At 50.3% G+C, this 18,990-nt stretch overlaps 4 protein-coding genes and 2 non-coding genes across 6 annotated transcripts; 2 read left to right on the forward strand and 4 right to left on the reverse strand.

Annotated features, from left to right (window-relative positions):
• Positions 1-3,093: 3,093 nt before the first annotated feature.
• On the reverse strand, positions 3,094-5,102 carry LRP88_11184 (uncharacterized protein; the record flags this gene model as incomplete). Its single annotated transcript, XM_083247618.1, has 4 exons — positions 3,094-3,773; positions 3,832-4,283; positions 4,369-4,639; positions 4,721-5,102. The coding sequence occupies 4 exons, from the start codon at positions 5,100-5,102 to the stop codon at positions 3,094-3,096; spliced, it is 1,785 nt and encodes a 594-aa protein (XP_083096766.1).
• Positions 5,103-7,475: 2,373 nt separating this feature from the next.
• On the forward strand, positions 7,476-9,694 carry LRP88_11185 (permease family-domain-containing protein; the record flags this gene model as incomplete). The annotated part of the gene is made up of 9 exons (XM_083247619.1): positions 7,476-7,589; positions 7,651-7,740; positions 7,800-7,896; positions 7,953-8,046; positions 8,095-8,452; positions 8,502-8,611; positions 8,665-9,145; positions 9,198-9,322; positions 9,373-9,694. The coding sequence occupies 9 exons, from the start codon at positions 7,476-7,478 to the stop codon at positions 9,692-9,694; spliced, it is 1,791 nt and encodes a 596-aa protein (XP_083096767.1).
• A 250-nt stretch (positions 9,695-9,944) lies between these two features.
• Positions 9,945-12,246, reverse strand: LRP88_11186 (aldo/keto reductase family protein; the record flags this gene model as incomplete). Its single annotated transcript, XM_083247620.1, has 6 exons — positions 9,945-10,181; positions 10,231-10,535; positions 10,606-10,820; positions 11,154-11,455; positions 11,512-12,138; positions 12,196-12,246. 6 exons carry the CDS (start codon positions 12,244-12,246, stop codon positions 9,945-9,947), a joined length of 1,737 nt encoding a protein of 578 aa, XP_083096768.1.
• Positions 12,247-13,210: 964 nt separating this feature from the next.
• LRP88_11187 lies at positions 13,211-13,326 on the reverse strand. Its single transcript, XR_014475193.1, has one exon. It is a non-coding gene; the product is annotated as a 5S ribosomal RNA (ribosomal RNA).
• Positions 13,327-14,373: 1,047 nt separating this feature from the next.
• LRP88_11188 lies at positions 14,374-14,447 on the forward strand. The gene has a single exon. It is a non-coding gene; the product is annotated as a tRNA-Val (tRNA).
• Positions 14,448-16,184: 1,737 nt separating this feature from the next.
• Positions 16,185-17,904, reverse strand: LRP88_11189 (cytochrome P450; the record flags this gene model as incomplete). The annotated part of the gene is made up of 4 exons (XM_083247621.1): positions 16,185-16,572; positions 16,637-17,423; positions 17,474-17,731; positions 17,781-17,904. The coding sequence occupies 4 exons, from the start codon at positions 17,902-17,904 to the stop codon at positions 16,185-16,187; spliced, it is 1,557 nt and encodes a 518-aa protein (XP_083096769.1).
• Positions 17,905-18,990: the final 1,086 nt, after the last annotated feature.

The raw sequence follows: 18,990 nt of genomic DNA on the forward strand, positions 1-18,990 counted from the left end.
CTGACATGTGCTTGTTAGTGTGACCAATGCCGCGCACGAAAGGTGACCGACCATGACCTAAGCCTACACGATGGGCGTTGGCTAATTCCATGTCTTTAGGTCGGCTGTGATAGAGGTTCTCCTTGTTCGAATTGCTTATCTGCCCGTGTCGAGTGTACTCATAGTGCCGTCACCTCGAAGCCGGCTACTGGCAAGCAAAGGGTATTGATTTCGACTCAATAGTGAGTAATAATGACTAAAGTCCCGTGTCACCCGGTGATCTAAGAAACATTTGTAGCGAGCGCAAAATTGACAGCATTGCTCGGGATATTGACGACATCAAACTTCTTCTCCGGGAGTTCAACCTACGAGGACAACAAACAGCATCCGCGTCCCAAGTCCAACAGCCTCTCCCACAAGCGACTTCAAATAGTCGTGATAAGCCCATACCTTTGAATATCACAACAGCTGCTCCAGCCACAATTGCACAATGGGATCATTCCTCGCATGTCATCGACTTTGTGAGAGCCCTTGTCGAGGACAGATCTGGAATGAACCGCGATGGGCCAGGGCCAGATTTCGAGTCAAGCCAGGTGATCTCGTCACTGAGAAATCTGCTTGATGCTCTAGAGAACCCCAGTATCACTCGAAACTCACATCCAGATGCCTCTACAACTGCAGACCAACAAGCCAGCACTTCAATGCCCCCATTGGAGTCTGTTGTAGGCATACTGCGATGGGCCAAGGGTATGTTTCCCTGTGAGTAAACAACTTGGATTTCTGCTAATGATTCAGTGCATCAAAACTCTCACAGGCTTTCTTGGATCTGTAAAGTTCTTCCTTTTGACAAGTTTGAAGAGATCTGTCGCAAAGTATACTTTGCAGTCGACGATTACACCAAAGCAGAGTTCATTATCGCCAATAGTTTCCTATCATACGTCTTTGCAGAGCATGCTGTGATACGTGGGGATGCCACCTCGCGAGAGTGTTGTAATCTAGGCCGATCAAATCTCGGCAACGCGATATCGCGTCTTCCTCTGTTCCTACCTGCCTCTATGGAAATGATTGCTGCACTAACACTAGGGGTAAGTCTTCAGAAACGCAGAGGACAAAATTCACAAGCTAAATATCTCAAAGGCTTTACATTCGGTTGAAGACTCCAAAGCTTCAAGGGCTTGGACTTTGCTCTCGAATGCCCTAAGTCTCTGCCAAACTCTTGGGTACCACCGCCTCTGCAACTCAAGAAGAGGCACAGGTGCAGCCCAAGATGCCCAGAAACAACTCTTCTGGGCCGTCTTTGGTTACGAAAGCGGGCTGTCTCTCAGGCTTGGACGGTCTTCGGGTATTCGGGACAGTGATATTGTAACACCTATCAATCCGAATGAGCCACGCTTTATCAAAGTTGCACGAGTTCAGAGACAGGTCTATGATCGACTATATAGTCCAGCTAGTCTTTCTGCAAGTGCTGAAGACCGTTATAAAACCTGTCAAACACTCTCTCAGGAGATGCGAGAGACAATCGACGAGACCCATGTCGAACTATCTGTATGGATCCAACGCCCGTATCTCCTTGGACCTTGCTGACAAATATCTCAAGGAGGCGGCAAGTAAAGCCGAGGCTGGGGACTCTGAAGTAGATCCTATGAGAGTCATCTATCTTCAATGTGACTTCGTCTGCCAGTCCTCACTTCTCGCCTTGATCCTCAAGGCAATTCCTCCGGGACAGTATACAGATATTCCCGACAATTGCATCGGAGTTGCTCGCAGCACTTTGGATATGCATGAAACATGCATGGAAGGGATGCGACGCTGTAAAGACCCGTTGCTTGTCCGGAAATATGTCAACTGGTAAGTTGAAGTGCCCTGGTGGAATGTGGATTGGAGTTTTTTTTTTGTATTCGATGATGCTTCTCGAGGCCAAGGTCATTGTCATGAAATACTAACTATTCTTCAGGGCGCTGCTAAACACTCCTTTCGTTCCTTTTAGCATCCTCTTCACACATGCTATTGAGAAACTTAACATGGACGACTTCGCTCGCCTAGAACGATTCGCTGCCTCGTTGAAACTTGAGGCTGCTGATACCGAGCCACTCACACACCCGCATCGGCTATACGAGCTCCTTTGCAAAGCTGGTCGTCTGCATATCAGTTCCAACACGCTCTCATCTCAACTCGGCGATGCTCTTGATCCTAACATGCTAGCTACTCTAGCATCAACTGAGCCCATGGGTATCATGACGGAAACGGGGATGGCGATGCAAGGCCCCGATTATTATGGGGATTACATGTTGGACCTTGGTGGCTGGTACCATGATAATCAGCAACTGATGAGTTTATTGGATGAGGATTTCATGTTTGAGTAGGTACTTCGTTTGAGGTGGTTCTTGCTGGTCAGTCAATCCTGGACCTGGCATGGCCGTGAGCTATTGCTCTCCTTCACAGTATTGCTCCCTTGTGTCTTCCCCACAACACACCTTTTTGCAACTCATTTCAATATCGTTTAAATAATGAACACCGAATGCTTTGTTACTGTTTCTCATTCGTATTTTGATTGCTTCTATCCAGTGCGTACTCCACCGTCAGCCCAGCACTAAGGGGCTACCGACTTACGCTGAAGAACGAAATATCCAGTTGTAAGAACTTCAAAATAGCCTGCTTGGGACTTACACAAGTCCCGAACACATGATTACAGATTTTATCAACCAAGGCGATCTTGATAGTGTTAAAATCAATGAGGTGGGTTAAGAACAAGACATATATCCGAGGGTATGTCGTTGACGAAGTAAACGTCAAGTCCCAAGGGGTGAGAGCAAGGTCCGTCTCAATGCTCGGATATTGCCGCTATAGATGAGCTGCACCTTCTAGGCCCTTCTCAAACGTACCCAAGCTCTGGAGTGCCTCGGAGCCGACTCATAATCAAGCCACTTGCTGTGGCGTTCACGGCATGAAGCCTCGAGATGAGGGTATGTGCCAAAGGTAGTCGGCATGTTCTTGAGAAATGAAATCCGCAAGGAAAGTGTATTAAATCTAGTAAAGTAAAGGTGATTATATCTGATATCTGTTCATGTCTCATTCATTCCCCTTCCTATCCACTGAGAACCCTATACCCAGCCCTCATCCATCCTTGCAAGCCGTGATCAGGCGCCACTCCCATGTAGTCTGTAGCCTGACACACTCTTCTATAATCTCAGAATCTTCCCACCACCATGTGTCAACGGTGATATACTCTCCCCAAACCTCCATCCAGAGCATTCTACCGACTATATTTCGGAGCTCCTGCTTGATGGTGTCTTCCGATGGATGGCTGTTTTCAGCCGGTGTGAGCTGTTGCTCATCGAGCGGCACAGCGGAGAACTGTGTGCTCGTAATTCTGCCTTCAATATGCAATGATGCATTCTCCAACCAGATTGGAAGCAATCTGCTCGGATTCATGCAGCGAAAGTTTGTTTCTAAGTTTAATAACAAGTTGTGCTCGATCCACGCTCGTAACAATGGCCCCAGCGAGCTTGTAAGCGGGAGCGGGTCGACCAGCACGAGATGCAAAGCACCGTTGGGCTTGAGGCATCGGTGGATGTTTTTAAGGACACCAGGAATCTCCTGGGATGGTGTTGACAAAGGAAGACGTAACGAATAGACTGCCTCAAATGACGATGGCGCCATAGGAAAGGCTGACGATGACCTCACCGGCACAAGGACCGGATGAATATTAGGAAAGAGAGTGTGAGAGAGTGGCGCTGGTGACAAGTGGTAAACCTGCTTGTTGTGGTGCACAGCTGCTAAATATGAAGTCGCAGCTACGAGTCGATGTCAGTGAACGGTTCCATGACAAAAATCCGGCCAGAAGAGACTTACCAGGTGTCTCGTAAAGTGCAAGAACCTTCTTTAGTTTATCTGAGTTCGTATCCTGAGCAGTGTCTGGTCTATCCTCCTCTTGATCTGCCGGCTGGTCCATATTGTATAACGCAGAGAGCATCCATTGAGTCTTCTCCACCTCCAAGTCTTTCCATGAGTTGGGGCTGCTCAATGTGCCCCATACTCCCTTGAGGCGGAGAAGGCGGATGCTGTTGGATTCAGACGCCAAGCGTGTTACTTCACGCTGCATGGCATTCTGCTCCATCGGAAAAGTTGACTCTGGTGAGCTTGGCTCTTCAACGGGATCTTCCATGGTTGACGAGAATGTCTCCGTTGTGGGGGTGCAGGCCCATGTATCTGGCGGCTTCCAGCCATCAGTTGGCTCACTCCTCAACAAGGCATTGCATGATGGCACTCGTCTTGGTGTGCTGGGCAGAGGTGGTAGAGGTGCGCTTGGGGACTTGCTCTTGAGCGCCCGCAAGGATAAAGTCCTATTCATGGTGAGATGAGATCAACAATGACACTTGGGGTACATACTGGCCACCCGAGGACCGTGGGCGACTAAGAGACTTGCTCTCTGTGTTAGCGGTGATGGTCACCTCGGAGCTCAGACCAAATTGAGGGTCCGAGGGCGTGCGCAGTGAGGTTGTGACTTCAGTGCTCCTAGCTATGTAGGAGCCCTCACTAAAGGTCTGGACGATATGGCATGGTTCTAATGCCACCCGCTCGATAACTTGGGTGTCCCATGGAGAGGAAGGAGGCAGGGGATAATGGTCATCATCCCCTCTGGAGTTGGTGTTGTAAAGCTCTGGAGGAGCCTGGCGGTCAGTAAGTCGAGTCAGGTCAAAGTCATAGATACCTGCGTCTCGCTTTGACAGATTCGACGAACCTGAGGAGCATTCCAGGATCTGTTCGTGAACAAGAGTGTGATCGGTGGTGGACTCGAAGCTGTGAGATACTGTGTCGGATGTTGTTTCGTAATTATTGAGGGTGAAGTTTGAGGCTCTGTCAGCCTCAGTGTCATAGTTGTTGGTCGAGGTGGTAGTGTGGATGGAGGATGGCGTAGGTGACAAAGTTGCAAAGTCCCTGCTGCTGGTCTTGCGTCCGGGATACCCAACAAATGAAGGACCGTCGCTGGATGATGTCGAGCCTCGACTGAAGAGTGATCTCGCCTTGGTGGAACTCTTGTCGCTGCGCGGCTGTCTGGCCTTCCTTTCGCGATGTTCCTTCCTGGACTCCCTCTTGGGGTCTGTCCAGACGACGTCCCACATTTTGTGAGACCGACGAAGACGACGCAAGTAGGCAAAACTTGTTGCTGGTCTGAGAAATCTGGGCAATGTGCGGCCTTTCGGGGGAGGGCCTGGTGAATCGGGAGTTGGTTGTGGAGATGGGGACCGTGTCATCGGAACAGAATGCAACTGTGTGATCGATCGAGGATGACGTGAGACAGGGCGGAGAAGAGGGCCGGAAGGTTTGGGTGTGTAGGGGCCCTGGGCAAACAATGCCCTATCCTTTTATTTGACGGCCCCCTACATGAGAACACGGCGACCAAAAGGCATGGCTATTGACTCTGGCAGGCTGGCGAATGTAAGGCTGAACCTAATCGTCAAGGTGGTGCGTCCATGCCGTCGAGAACGAGCAGGCAGGGGAAGAGTGGCAGAAGGGCGGGAACCCGGCACCAACATTGGCAATTCCATGGAGTTGAGCGCCATGCCATATATCAAGGGGACGTCAAAGCACCACCGCCGGATCTTGCTCCCGCCGGGCTCCTGGGTTCATCCACCTGGTCTCGCTTTTTTCCTTCCCGTGAGCCGATGCCCTTGTCACAGAGATCAGATTTGCAACAGACCCCTGACAAGACATCCCCGCTCGCCGGCATCACACCATGCATGGGTCTGGATGCAGCCACGGCACTTGTGTGGCTTGATGCTATCGACGCCATCACCAGCTTGTTGGTTGCTCACGTGGGGGACACGGCCCCTGCCCATGGTTTTTGTGTCCTTGTCCTCGGATACTCGCTCCTAAATAGAGAAAGGCCATCTCGGTAACGTTGAGGGCTTGATAGCAGCTGCATGAACTCCCTCTGCACGGCCGTTTACGGTTCCTGAGATGGGCACCCACGATGTGGCAATCACTGGCGGCGATTGTTGCTTAATACAATCACCAAGGCAAACGCCATGGTTTGGCAAACAAGACGGCGTGCGCCCTCAGAGTTGGCAACCAAGAAGCTCCTCTGCCCACAAACATGCACGCAGTTCGTCCAGAAGCAAAGCTACGTACGATGTGGCCAGTCCCAAGGAACGGAAAAAGAAAGGTGAAAACCATTGTCCGATGCCATGGCCGCGGAACATTTCAACGCGGAACTGTGGCGTCCTGGTCGGTAGCTGATGGGATGGCCTCAAATGCCGTGGCTGGTTCTAGACCGTTTGCGGGGATCATCGGAACACTCTCCCTTGCCCACATGAAGATTGATCGATTTTTAACACCCTTGACAGGCTGAGATCTCGGTTGGTCTCAGCTAAATTGAAAGCGTCTGGGCCACTCGCGGAAGGGGTTATTCAGGCTGCCTTATCCTTTCAGCCCCTTGATGCATCACCACATGCTGTTCCATACAACCGGGTCGCCAAACCCACGAGGCGGAGAAGCAAAACGCGTGGCCTGCAGGCTGAGTTGTCTTAGCTTTCGAAACTCTGTTAGCGCTTGCGTCGGTAACAAGAAAAGCAAACAAATGATCCCATTCGCTCCCAGCTGCCGAGCCTGCTTTTCTTGTTGAATTGTCAGCAAGCCTCAAGCACAACACGTCAGAACCAACAGTCGGAGCCGCCGAAAGTGCATTACGAGGGTGAGAAATTGAAGGCTTTTTTTCTCGGCATCTCGACCTCCTCCTTATCAAGGGGCAGGGAGGCCAGAACCAGGCGGCAGAAGTCAGACAATAATGTGTGAGATGCTGCTCGTGCAGGAGGTGGCTTTCATATGTGCTCAGACAGACAACCTTTACGACACTCAGCGAGCCTATCGCCACTTGAAGGCAAACACAGCACGAGGCAGACCGTCAAGGCCTTCCCCAATGCAGAGTACAGTCTCTTGTTGGGGAAGTGTCATATCCACGTCACGTACCTGACAGGTGGCTGAGCTAGTGGCAATCGTCTTGCTTTTGACAGCCCCAGCTGCCCAGCTATTTAGTGCCAGGGGCTAGCTGGAGGTAATTCAGCTCGCAAGAAGCTCGCCAAAAGCTCAAGTCAATCGGACCTGACAGCGATCCTACCCGGCCCCTTCTCGTGCACGGGGCTCGAGTCGCGTGTCGCATCCCGCTGCTTTGACCCCAGTGCGGCCCGTCTCAGGCGATCTATTGGTGCTTCTCCGTTGACGGGGAGAGATTAACTTAGTGCCTCTGCAGGGCCGTGGCTTAAGGTTCAGACCTGGAACGGCCGATCAGCTAACTCGACCCGCGGATGGGTTCCTCCGCGATAGAGGTCCATCCCTGTTGGCCATCCGAACCGCTCTGTCCATAACTTGCAAGCCTCCCCTTAGCACAAAGGCATGCTACCGTCTTTGTGCTCTAGGCAGCTCATCTTGCCAAGTAAAACGCCGTGAAACTCAGAGCCACCGCTGACGTCTGGTGTTGATGTGCGCTCCTGGTCATCATGGACAGCATCAAGCCCAAGTTCCATGGCCTGTCAACGGCACTCGACGGATTCAATAGCCGTGTCTCATCTTCAGGCTTTGGCCGTTTTTTCAGGTTGGAAGGCAGTGGCCATGTACGTTATTTGGCCCCTTTCTGCCATATTCCTTGCTCTGTTTTGCTGACAGCTTCTCTAGCCCAAGGAGATCCCTGGCTCATCGCTGTACAATGAGATTCGCGCAGGAGCAACCACTTTCGCAACGATGGCATACATCATTGCCGTCAATGTACGATATCCGACCGATTATGCAATTGCTTGCCCAGGCACTAATCAATTGGTATACAGGCCTCCGTTCTTTCACAAACTGGCGGCACTTGCCCATGCGATGAGGAGAATCGGGTGGACTGCGATAATAGCGTCAGCTACATGGTGTGCAAGGAAGGTGAGACCCCATTTTATGAGTCCAGTATGCGTTTCAAATGGCTAACCTCCATCAAGAGGTCAGAAGGGATCTCATTACTGCAACAGCGGCGATTGCAGCACTCTCCAGTTTCCTCTTCGGTCTCTGCACCAACCTCCCGGTTGCCCTGGCGTGAGTCTCTTGATGCGACAAGTAAAACCGGACACTAACGGGAAACAGACCTGGTATGGGCATGAATGCCTACTTCGCGTTTCAAGTCGTCGGCTACAATGGATCTGGCCATATTCCATACGGCGTGGCGTTGACAGCCGTTTTTACTGAAGGTCTCATCTTCGTCTTCCTAGCCATGACGGGCATGCGACAATGGCTCGTCAAACTCATCCCAGCCACCATCAAGACAGCAACAGGAGTGGGCATCGGTCTATTTCTCACTGAAATCGGATTATCCTACTCGGCTGGCATCGGCGCCATCACCGGAGGCTACAAGGCTACGCCTTTGGCTATCGCAGGCTGCCCCATTGAGATGATTGACCCTCAGACTCAAATGTGCGATGGCGGACTCATGTCAAGTCCCAAGGTACTTGCTGAAGCTTCCAAATACGTGCGAGTTACTGACAACAACACAGCTTTGGACAGGCATCTTCGCAGGAGGTATTTTGACGGCCTATCTCATGGCTTTCCGCGTCAAATACGCCTTCATCATTGGCATTGCTCTGGTCTCTATCGTTTCTTGGCCGTGAGGATATCCCATTCTCCCGGATCCAAAGCGCATTACTAACAAGCCATTAGACGCGGGACGAGCATTACCTACTTCCCACATACCGCAGAAGGAGAGTCGCGTTTTGACCTGTTCAAAAAGGTCGTTTCTTTCCAGCCCATACGACACACACTGAATGTTCTCGAGTGGGATGTCGCAGCCCATGGGTCTCAGTTCGCGCTCGCACTCTTCACCTTCCTCTATGTGGACATCATCGATGCCACCGCGACGTTGTACTCTATGGTTAAATTCTGCGGCGTTGTTGACGCCGAGGATGGTGATTTCCCTCGCTCTACTATTGCATATTGCTGCGATGCCATCTGTATCTCCATCAGCGCGCTTTTCGGCTGCTCTCCAGTCACTGCCTTTATCGAAAGCGGTGCCGGCATCGCCGAAGGAGGGCTTACTGGGCTTACATCTATGGTGACTGGTCTCTGTTTCTTCATCTCCGTCTTTTTCGTTCCAATCTTTGCCTCTATCCCACCGTGGGCGACTGGTCCAACTCTGATTCTTGTAAGTGGCTCGAGATTTCCACCCTCTACCCATGTTCTAACGCAACCTACAGGTCGGTTGCATGATGGCTCGACAAATGACTCAAATTAACTGGCGATACATCGGCGATACCCTTCCTTCATTCGTCGTAATCGCTTTTGTACCATTCTCATACAGTGTCGCCTATGGCCTCATTGCGTAAGTTGACACCAATTGTTCCCCAGGCACTCAACTAACAGGATGTCAAGGGGCATGTTTCTCTACGCCGCCATCAATGGATTGGTCGGATTAACTGTACGGCTATCTGGCGGAAGAATAGAGCCGCGTGAGTACGATCTCAAGGAGTACTGGACTTGGAAGGCGCCGGGAAGAAAGCCCTGGTTTGTTCGAGCCCTACGGAACGGGGGCTGCGTTAGCAAGGAAGATAACGAGTCGAGCACGCGTAGGTTTGACAACAACGGCTCCGATTGCGAAATGTTCAGAGTGGCGTCCACAGAGCGAAAGGAGGAAGGGACAGATGTGGCTGTAACGATGCCGATGAGGACACTATCATCCTTTTCACGACGATGAATAGAACTAGATTCGGGACTGTCTTCTAAACTTTTTTTTTGGCTCCTGTATGTTCACTTCTATACCATGTTGTTTGAGGTCAATACTAACCCTGTGAGACGGCATGTTGGACCGTTCGTCGTATCTCGCAGTCTTCTCAGGGTTTATCTCTTCATTCACGATCTCTAACCGACCAGGTGGACTGGTTGACATCACTTTAGCGTGAAGGCTTGATTAAATATTAAATGCCATCCTGGTGGCTGATTATGCCTTAACGAACGACACTCCAAGGAGTTTCTGGCTTCATGAACGCGGAGTCGCAGTCCATCAAAGGATCCCAATCCTCGAGTCGATGGCCCTGAAGACAGCGCTCAAGAATATACTGGACAATACCACTCAAACCAAGAGCTTGAGGTCCTCCTCCCGCCTGCACAATCTCAGCAGCTCCTAGGACGTGCTTGATGGCCATTGGAAGATCGCCGAGCATAATCTTCATAGCCAAATCAGTCTGTGGTTCTACTTGTATGCGTTGCTTGAACTCTAAACATTGATCTTACCTCGTCAATACTCAGAACCAATGCCTTTGTCACCGCCATGCGGCCTGGGGCTGGTCCTGTTGCCGAAATCGTCTTCCGGAGGCTCCGGACGTAGTTTAGCTTGTATTGGATCGCAAGCGGCCCAAACTCCTTCTCCAAGTGGACTATGTATAAATGACGACATGCTGCGAGAAGAAAGCCCTTAAGAAGTTCGACTTCGGTTGAGGAAAAGAGTATCCAATTTTGTTTCCTGTAGTGGTAATCTCCACCAAGGTGTTTCATCACTGGACAGTGAAGATCCAGATAGGGAACAACGACGTTTACGTCTTGAGGCATGTTAGCCTGAAGTTACACTTCCAAAACTAAGCAAGGGTAACACAAAGAAGGGTCACTCACAGTAGTCAAACATGAAAACCTCTTTGGAATCCAGCGATCGAATAAAACTTGCCAGGGGTTCGTGTTCGAAGGCGCCAGGGATGACTCTCGGGACCTGCGGCCTTGTTTCATCTAGGCTAGCTGAAGGTTGCTTATCTTGAGTAGAAACCGCTGCTATCTCCTGTGGCACTTTTGCGTTGTTCTTTTCGCGCATATAGTTGGCCATCCGTAGCCTTCTGGCCCGTGCATGAGCGATACGCGCGGCATGAGAGTGAATTTGTCGGCTTGAGCGCGCAGACGAAGAGGGTTGTACTGAGGGTCGAACGTTGATAAATTCCATCGTTCAAAGAATTAGGTCATGAACGGTGAATGTTTAATCACTACCTCAAACCAGCCGATTTTCATATCTGCCAAGATGAGAACACTGGCTCCTGGGTCCTTGTCAACACGCCATTTGTCAGCGCTTTTCAGACGGAAAAGCGGCTAAGATTTTCTCGGTAAAGTTGCCAAGACTTGCTCCTACTAGATACGGCCTAGTTCACTCTGGCAGACCAGCATCCCTGGCTTACATATGATACGAGACCTCGTCGCCAATTTCCTCGTACACAGCTTCCAAAGCTGCCACCACGTCATTGGGCAGCGCCCCCTGCTCAATCATGTCAATGTTTGACTCAAGCTGCTCTGGGCTCGAAGCTCCAATGATGATGGCGTCCTCGTGGGCCTTGTTCAGCTGGCTGTGATACGCCGTCCACCGAAGAGCGGCAGCATGGCCACTGATTCCATGGCCGGATGCGATCTCAAGTGCCTTTTCCGTGGCGGCCATGATCGATGGCTTCAAGTAGAGTTGAGAATAAAGGCCACCCAGAATAAGCTGCAGAAAAACAGGGGAGGTTAGTTCAGAAATCCCGCTTGATGGGCATAACGCACCGATTTATCATATCGACCGCCTGCCTTGACCTTCTTGTGATTGCCAGCAAAGAATCCAGCAGCAGCAGGACTGTAGGCATAAAAGGCGATGCCATTTTTTCGCAAGATAGGAAACAGTTCCTTCTCACCACCCCTCACAATGAGGTTGTACTGGCCTTGGTAGACGGTCGGCTTGACAAAGCCGCGTTCCTCGCAAATTTTGAGGATAGCCTGGACTTCTTCGGCCTTGTAGTTGGATAGACCCCACTGCTTGATCTTCCCTTCCCTGTGTGCTTGATCCATAGCTTCACAAGGCTCCTCGAACTTGGTGGCCCGGTCTGGCATATGCAAGTACTCAATGTTGATCTGTTTGATCTTCAATGCCTCCAGGGACTCGTCGATCTCCTTCAGAATGTTTGCCTTGGAGTGAGTGCCAGGCTTAAGCGAGTTGACCTTGGTGTCGATGATAAATCTGTCGCCCACAGCAGCCGCCCCCAGCCTGGGTTCAGAACTTCCCGGGGCATGAGGGGAGTAGGCGCGTGCGTTATCAAGCTGATGATAGCCACGAGCAGCGAAGGCGTTGATAAATCCATTGACCTCATCAGGAGTATTAAAACGAGCCATGGGGTCAATCGATGTATCACCGACCTATAAGGTTCGTTAGGGATGTCATCTGAGCCTACCACTTTTCGTGTCACCACTTACGTTTGCTGTTCCAAGGACCAGGTTGATGGGCGATTCTCCGGTAGAAGCCATTGTGCTTGAGACGATGGGTAAAGAAATGGGAACTGTGGATAATTGCCAAAGGACGTTGAGAGGAAGAGATTTCAAGAGGATGATGCGTATTTTCAGTGTGCTTTGGTTTGAGAAATTACGAGGACTTAGAGAGCCTTTTATGCTTCGATTATATCATATTCATGCCTGACAACAGTCTCCCAAGACTGCATCTCGGACTATGGCGCTCGCAATCATTGCTGGATGCCAAGAAATGCGCCTACTATTTTAGGCAATTGCCCGGGTCCCCAATTCGGCGCCATTGAGTCTCGCCCCAACATTCGACGTCGTGGATTCAATCAGATTGTATTTGTAAGAAGAGGGAACCGGCTTGGCCGGTCCTTTTTCCAAATTTCGGTACAATTGAGTAATCACACAAGTTCTTTACCCATCCGTCCCGAGTCCTTGCGCAGGCTCAGTCGCTCTCGGTTGCGCGAAGACTCCGTACTCGGTACAATGTTAGGGCACTAACTGAGGAACACTGAAATTCCGCGCTACCCCGATGTTATCTTATGACAACCGAGGGGTGGAGGGGTGCCACACTAACCGTAATTAGATTAGTTCGCTGTCGGGGGAACACTTCGCGCCCTCAAGATCGATCACTTTTGCTTGCGCTGGGCCGATGCAGTAGCGAATAAAGTACTGAGTCCCAGTTCATATCCAAGAGAAAATAGCAAGAGAAGGCGCTTCGCGAAAGAGTATTGTCTGTGAAGGTCCCTCGCCAGTGGACGTCCTGGTGAATGGGCACGGTGATGGCATGTACTTGCCCAATCATTAGCGAGGAGAAAAAAAGACGGCAAAAACGGTGTCCCGGCCTCGACCTCGAAACAAAAACCGCGGCAACGGGCTGGAGATGGCAGTCAAAAGGGATCAAGCAACACCAAAAAAAAAAAAAAAAAAAAAGACATAAGTCAACCTTCTTCTATGGAAGCAAAAGGCAAAAAAACATACAACAGCGGGGATTCGCTGGTCGTCACCGACCCAACTACTAATCCGCCCCTCACCGGCTTATCTATGGGAGAGCGGACGGGATCCCGAGTTCTCCGGTGGGTATGGTCGTATGTACCAGAGACTCTGCAAAATCTGGTTATATCCAGAAGGGCGGTAGCAGACTTCCTTCTTTCACAGCAAAACCGTACTTAACACTGCTCATCTTTGGCACTAAAGACAATGGAGAAATTTCTTGCCTGAGGTTTAGATGATTACTGTTTTCTCCCAAATGGGGGAAGTCGTTATGAGAGTCATGTTGGATGAGGGCAGATGTGGAGGAAGTCTCATGTGTTTTCCACCCAGCTCAAGCAGACGTTGAACATCCTTCGCAAGAAATCCACGGCTCGCTCTCCTACGCATCTCAACCTTTTATGACGCACCACTGCTATCTAACTTAACAATATTAAAGTCGAGATAAATGATTGCTTACCCGTTAATTAATAGCAATGTATAGGGAGCCAGCTGGGGTACGGAGTACACATGCTTTCATTGTTGAACGTTGCTAACCTGGAGCGTGGATAAACATTCGAGGTGAGGAATCCCAGATGGACACCGAGATCCGCGAGAACCGCTCAAGACAGTTCCACACTGTGCTGGCCCACGCCAACCTCTTCTCGCCTAACAGAAACCAAGCCACGCAAACAAGACGGGGCAGTAGAGCAGCTGAACAGGGAGTCGCAAGCCACAATCTCCCAGCCCCCTGATTTCCCACCTGTTTGCCCAATGTTAGTCGCTCATCTGATCGACGAGAATGTTGGCGTTGCGGTGGGAAGTCGCCCTCAGATTTCCCACCGGAATTATTGGCCCCGTCGTGCACAGATGGATGCTCGGAAGCAGTTGTGTTCACCCCACTTTGAGGAGTGAACAATGAAAGCAAGCGAGTGCAATGTCGATCAAGCAGCAGTCAGAAAAGGAGTCAGGAGAGAGGCATTGTCATGGGGGTAGGGAGGACGTGCTCCCAGAGCCATTCACGCAACCCATGCTCTCTCCATGAAAGTGGAGCGACGTCTTCATTCCCATCTGCCTTGATTCCTCAAGCCTCTCGCCTCGCATTCCACGGACCCTTCCGAACTCTGAGGACATGACCCGGCCACGGCGACATGTCACTCATCAAACATGGGTTCCGTGGTCTAGTTGGTTATGGCATCTCGTTAACACCGAGAAGGTCCCCGGTTCGATCCCGGGCGGAACCACATTTTTGCTGTCCACTCAGATTTGGTGTGGGGATCTTTTTGTCTGATGGAATCGTCCTTGGAGGAGACCTTGGTAGAAAAGACGATGCGAATCGAGGCCCTCTTAACGGGATAGCAAGTTCCAGGTCTACGTTGGCTTGTCATGCACTTTGGATCATCTACATCCCCTTTTTGCAGCGCTAGCGCCTCAACATCACGCCAAAACATGATTCCGAGTTCCTTTGCGGCAGGGGATGCAGGTAAGCATCAGAACAATGGGTTATATTTGCTTTGTATAACTATCCATTTGCAATTGCCTGACCGTTGATTTTCTGGCTTTATTCTAGCAGGTACTCAGGAGATTTGAGATCAACCCATTCCAGGTTTGGTTCAGATTATTTCCAACCCAGTCGGTCACGAACAAGTTGCGAGTACGTTTTGACCTCCTCGATTGGATAGCTAAGAAAAGGAATTTCCTGGAAATGTCAGCGAAGCCACACCGGACATCAACTTTTGTTCCTCACCTCCTGACTATGTACGCCGCTGCACATGAACATGATGTGCACAGTTCTGCTACCGGTTGGCAGGGAGTACTCTCCCGCGCCATGATAGAGACTTCCGAGCATGACAAAAGCTTCTCCACGTTTGAGCTCAGCATCGACAACACCAGTATCACCGTCTGGTCCGAAATCGGGCTTATCATCTCCCCAAAGGTGAGAGCCTGGAACCACACGAGTCGCTCCGTTGGCTTTGATGGTGTCGCACGCGGGGACAAACAGACCCAAGAGCATGTCTCGCCCCTTGGAGTACTTTTCGGCTTTTTCATGCCTTGCGTGGTGATTTTTATCGTCCCGGTGCAATTTTTGTGCACTTGTTCCCGGCTGCGAGTCCATTGTGATGGAGATGGAGAGCAACGGGTGGGACTTGGTGACTGACGGCTCACTTCCATACCAACACGTAGTCTCTAGGCCGATGAAATGCTCTGCAATATCCTGCCCTGGTCAGCCGGGATGTGGATTCTAGAGCTAATATTCGGACGAACACATACTTGATACAAGGAGTCCGAAAAGAACTTCTCTCTGACTGTTCGACTCCTCCCGATCAGACGTGTGCATATCGCGGTGCCACCATTTAAGGCGCCAACGGTACTTCCGGCTGCGGCCTTGGAGGCGTCAAGATAGGGTTGGACCTCTCTGTGCCTCATTTAGGGATTCTGAATCTGCAAAATCCTTGATGATCACACAACCGTCCTGTTCTATGGCTCGGATAAACGCATCCAGCCCGGCTTCTCGAGAAATCCTCTGAATCATGGCGAATTGCGTTGATGAAATACAAGGGTCTTGAAATCAAGATGGGCAGTCTTGTCGCCACGTGAGGTTCGATCGGGATGACTTGCGGAAGACGAGACCGTCTTCTCACCGGCTTTAAATACCGACACCATATCCGTATCTATGGCAAAGATAACCAGGAAAGGAAGCCATCAGCGACAGATGCAGGGTAGTCGAATTCATATCAAAGGGCATCAACGTCGGCAACCGAAGTAGGATTCGCTACCCCGGCCATCTTCCAGATCCTCCAGCGGTCTAATCCTCCAATCACTCAAATTCGTGCACTAATCCACTTGAGAAAGGCCAGTCGTGATTGATAGACACAACGAACATAAAACTCCTTTCGTACGTACTCTTGATGGATAACTGATGGCAGTAAACGATACAGGCGTTTCATTACTCTCATTGACCCGACCTGGACACTTTACTCTCACGCAACTTCACATCTCGCAGCCTCCAGCTTCACTAGCTTCGACCTGTCCACACTTCTGGGTCTGATCTCGCACGGAAAGGGCAAAGGTCGTGGGTTCGGTGTTGGTTCGTACTTCATGTCGATAACAACAGGCTTGTTGGTTTTTGGATCGATTGGCTTCTTGACTTCGTAAGACCATGCGATCTGGGCCACCAAAATGACCAACGTGCGCTCCGCAAAGTCGTATCCAGGGCATGCTCGGCGACCGTAGCCGAAAGGAGTGAAGTTTTGACAGTTGGGGTGCACAGTAAGTGGCTCCTTGTATGTTGGATACGAAGGTTCAAGCCAACGGGCTGGGTTAAATGGTTGTTGGTCTGGGTATGTGTCCTTGTCCATGAGAATGGCGCTTTTGTGGTTAGCTGGGGTCTTTATGGGCAAGAGGATGAACTCACGCATAATTCGCATGAAACACGGTGTCTTTCGGGAAGAAGTAGCCGTCATAGATGTCATCTTCCTCAAGTCGGTGAGGGATACCAAGCTCTGCCATTATCGAGCGATACCGAATCCCCTCTTTGACGACTGCCCTGACCATCGGAAGATTGGGGATATCTGCAAAGCATGGGAGTCGATCAGGTCCGACGACCTTGTCAACATGCCTCTGCAGCTTTTCCTGCCACTCGGGGAACTCCATCATGAGGTACAGAAAAGTCAACAATGCGTTGTATGGTGACCTGGTTCCGCCACCAACCATACTGTCGAATGCGTACCCAGCTTCCTCATTACTGATCACATACTCATCTCTGTTTTCAAAGAAATGCCGATAAGTGCTGGGACTTGCTGTGCCCTTCTTGACGGAAAGCTCGATCTTTTTCTGAAGTTTGAAGATCTCGTCGTACGCCTTGTTCTTGATCCGCTCCATGTTGCCAAGTGATGGGACCAACCAGGTTGGCAGGTAGCGCAGAAACGGAAAGACGTTTCCAGGGTACTCATCTGGGCGGAAACACTTCATTGCTTCGTCGATGAAGGAGTCAGTCTCGGTGATGAACGGGTCGTCTGCTGAAGACACACGGAAGCCCAACATGGATCTGGTAAGGACACCAAAGGCATAGCGCTTCATGTGGTTATCGAAGTCACTGGGGTCATCAACAAGATCACGCATGGTAAGCTTGGCCTCCTCTTCCATCAGCTCCAAGTACTTGTCGTTGGAAGTGATGGAGATTGCGCTATGAATCAGTTTTCGCTCTCGCCTCCAAGCCTCTGATGGGGTATTAGCAGTGAAAAGATCAGAAAGATGGAGTTAAAGGTACCGTTCTTGGGCATCAATGCTGGGTTGAGGTCTCTGGTGATGTACGCCATCGCATGAGGTGTGCCTCTGTCAGAATACTTGGGGCCTCGTTTCACAAACAGCTCGTGTGCAATCCTGTCACTAGACAACACAATCTGTTTCTCGCCCAAAATGCTGAACTGAACGATGTCTCCATAGATCTTGGCCCATCTGTTGAAGATAGGAATGAGGTTTCCATCCGAGCTGGCGAGCTCAGGGGCGTTGCCGACAACCGGCCACCCTTGAGATGATCGTTGGTAAGTTTTAAGGTATGGAACTTGAACGCTCACCTTTGGGTCCTGGAGGGGCTTTCGCGCCTTTCGCTCGCCGCCTGGTAGAGGCGACACGAAAGGCGTAGATGGAGATTACCCCCACGATGGAAATGAGAACTAACTGTCTGTATGAGGCTGACATGTTGGTCTTTGCAGGAATGATTGCAAGGCTTCATGAAATGGCAGAATATTGCTTTCTCTTATTTATGTTGCTACACACGTTCGTAAATATGCTGCTACCATTACCATAGTGTGTAAGTGAGTATGATCGTCGCTTACTGCGAGCGTGGTATGGCACAGTCAGCTTACTACCTGGTATGGTGAAGGCAGTTTACTCGCCTCTGATTCAATGGTTTGAACTCAATTTCCAGGACTAGCACGTAGACCGCATTTATAATCTCTCCGCTTATGTCTCCGACCCAATCGCCATTTTCTTCGACATCGGAATGTTTCAAGTGTCGCTTGTCACTACAGTAGACTGCCATACTCCCGCCTATCGCTCGTGTGCTATGAGCTGCTGGACCATGTTTCGTGCACCCATTGGAATAATGTGGTAACATAAAATCCAATAAACAGGCCGAGAGTGAGAACATGGTAGCTGTAGGGATAAGAGAGAGGGGTGGTCAGAAAGTACTACGCAGGCAGTTTGCGGAGGTGTCGGGCTTAGAGGCCTCGACACAAGCATCAAGGTGTCAAATAGAAATGGCCCCAAGAAATATGCGTCGGGACTTCCCCTCAGAATGTTGACTCAAGATAAAAAGCCATAAGCTGAGTATACGGACCTTTGCCAAGGTAATGACCCAGGGTTCCTATTGCCTGAATGTGGAGGCGAAAGTGTATTACACGTTGGACCTGCAGAGTGAAATAGATGTCGTCATTAGGATATTGCTCTGATAATAACGGAATAGGCGTTATCTACTAGTTAGTGATACCTGGCTCATGTATAAGATGACACGCATCTATTCACGATTTGCAGACTGCGTACTGGGTAGATGTAGACGACCCTCTTCCATACTAACACATATCTGGTTCCTCCTTCGTCATATGTAGGAATAGTCCAGCGGTAAGTTACACTGATCACTAGTTACGTAGCATGAACGAGTTAAATATGTCAAAAGAATGCGAGAAAAATTGTGCCTGTGTCTGGCTAGACATAGCCCTGGTGAATATATAAACCACTCAACTCCATTGCTAATTCCTCTTGTCCCTTGTAGCAAAGCCGCTCCAA

The sequence above is a fragment of the Fusarium phalaenopsidis genome (genome assembly GCF_050370095.1).
Source record: "Fusarium phalaenopsidis strain FUZ10S chromosome Unknown contig_32306, whole genome shotgun sequence".
Classification (NCBI taxonomy): domain Eukaryota; kingdom Fungi; phylum Ascomycota; class Sordariomycetes; order Hypocreales; family Nectriaceae; genus Fusarium; species Fusarium phalaenopsidis.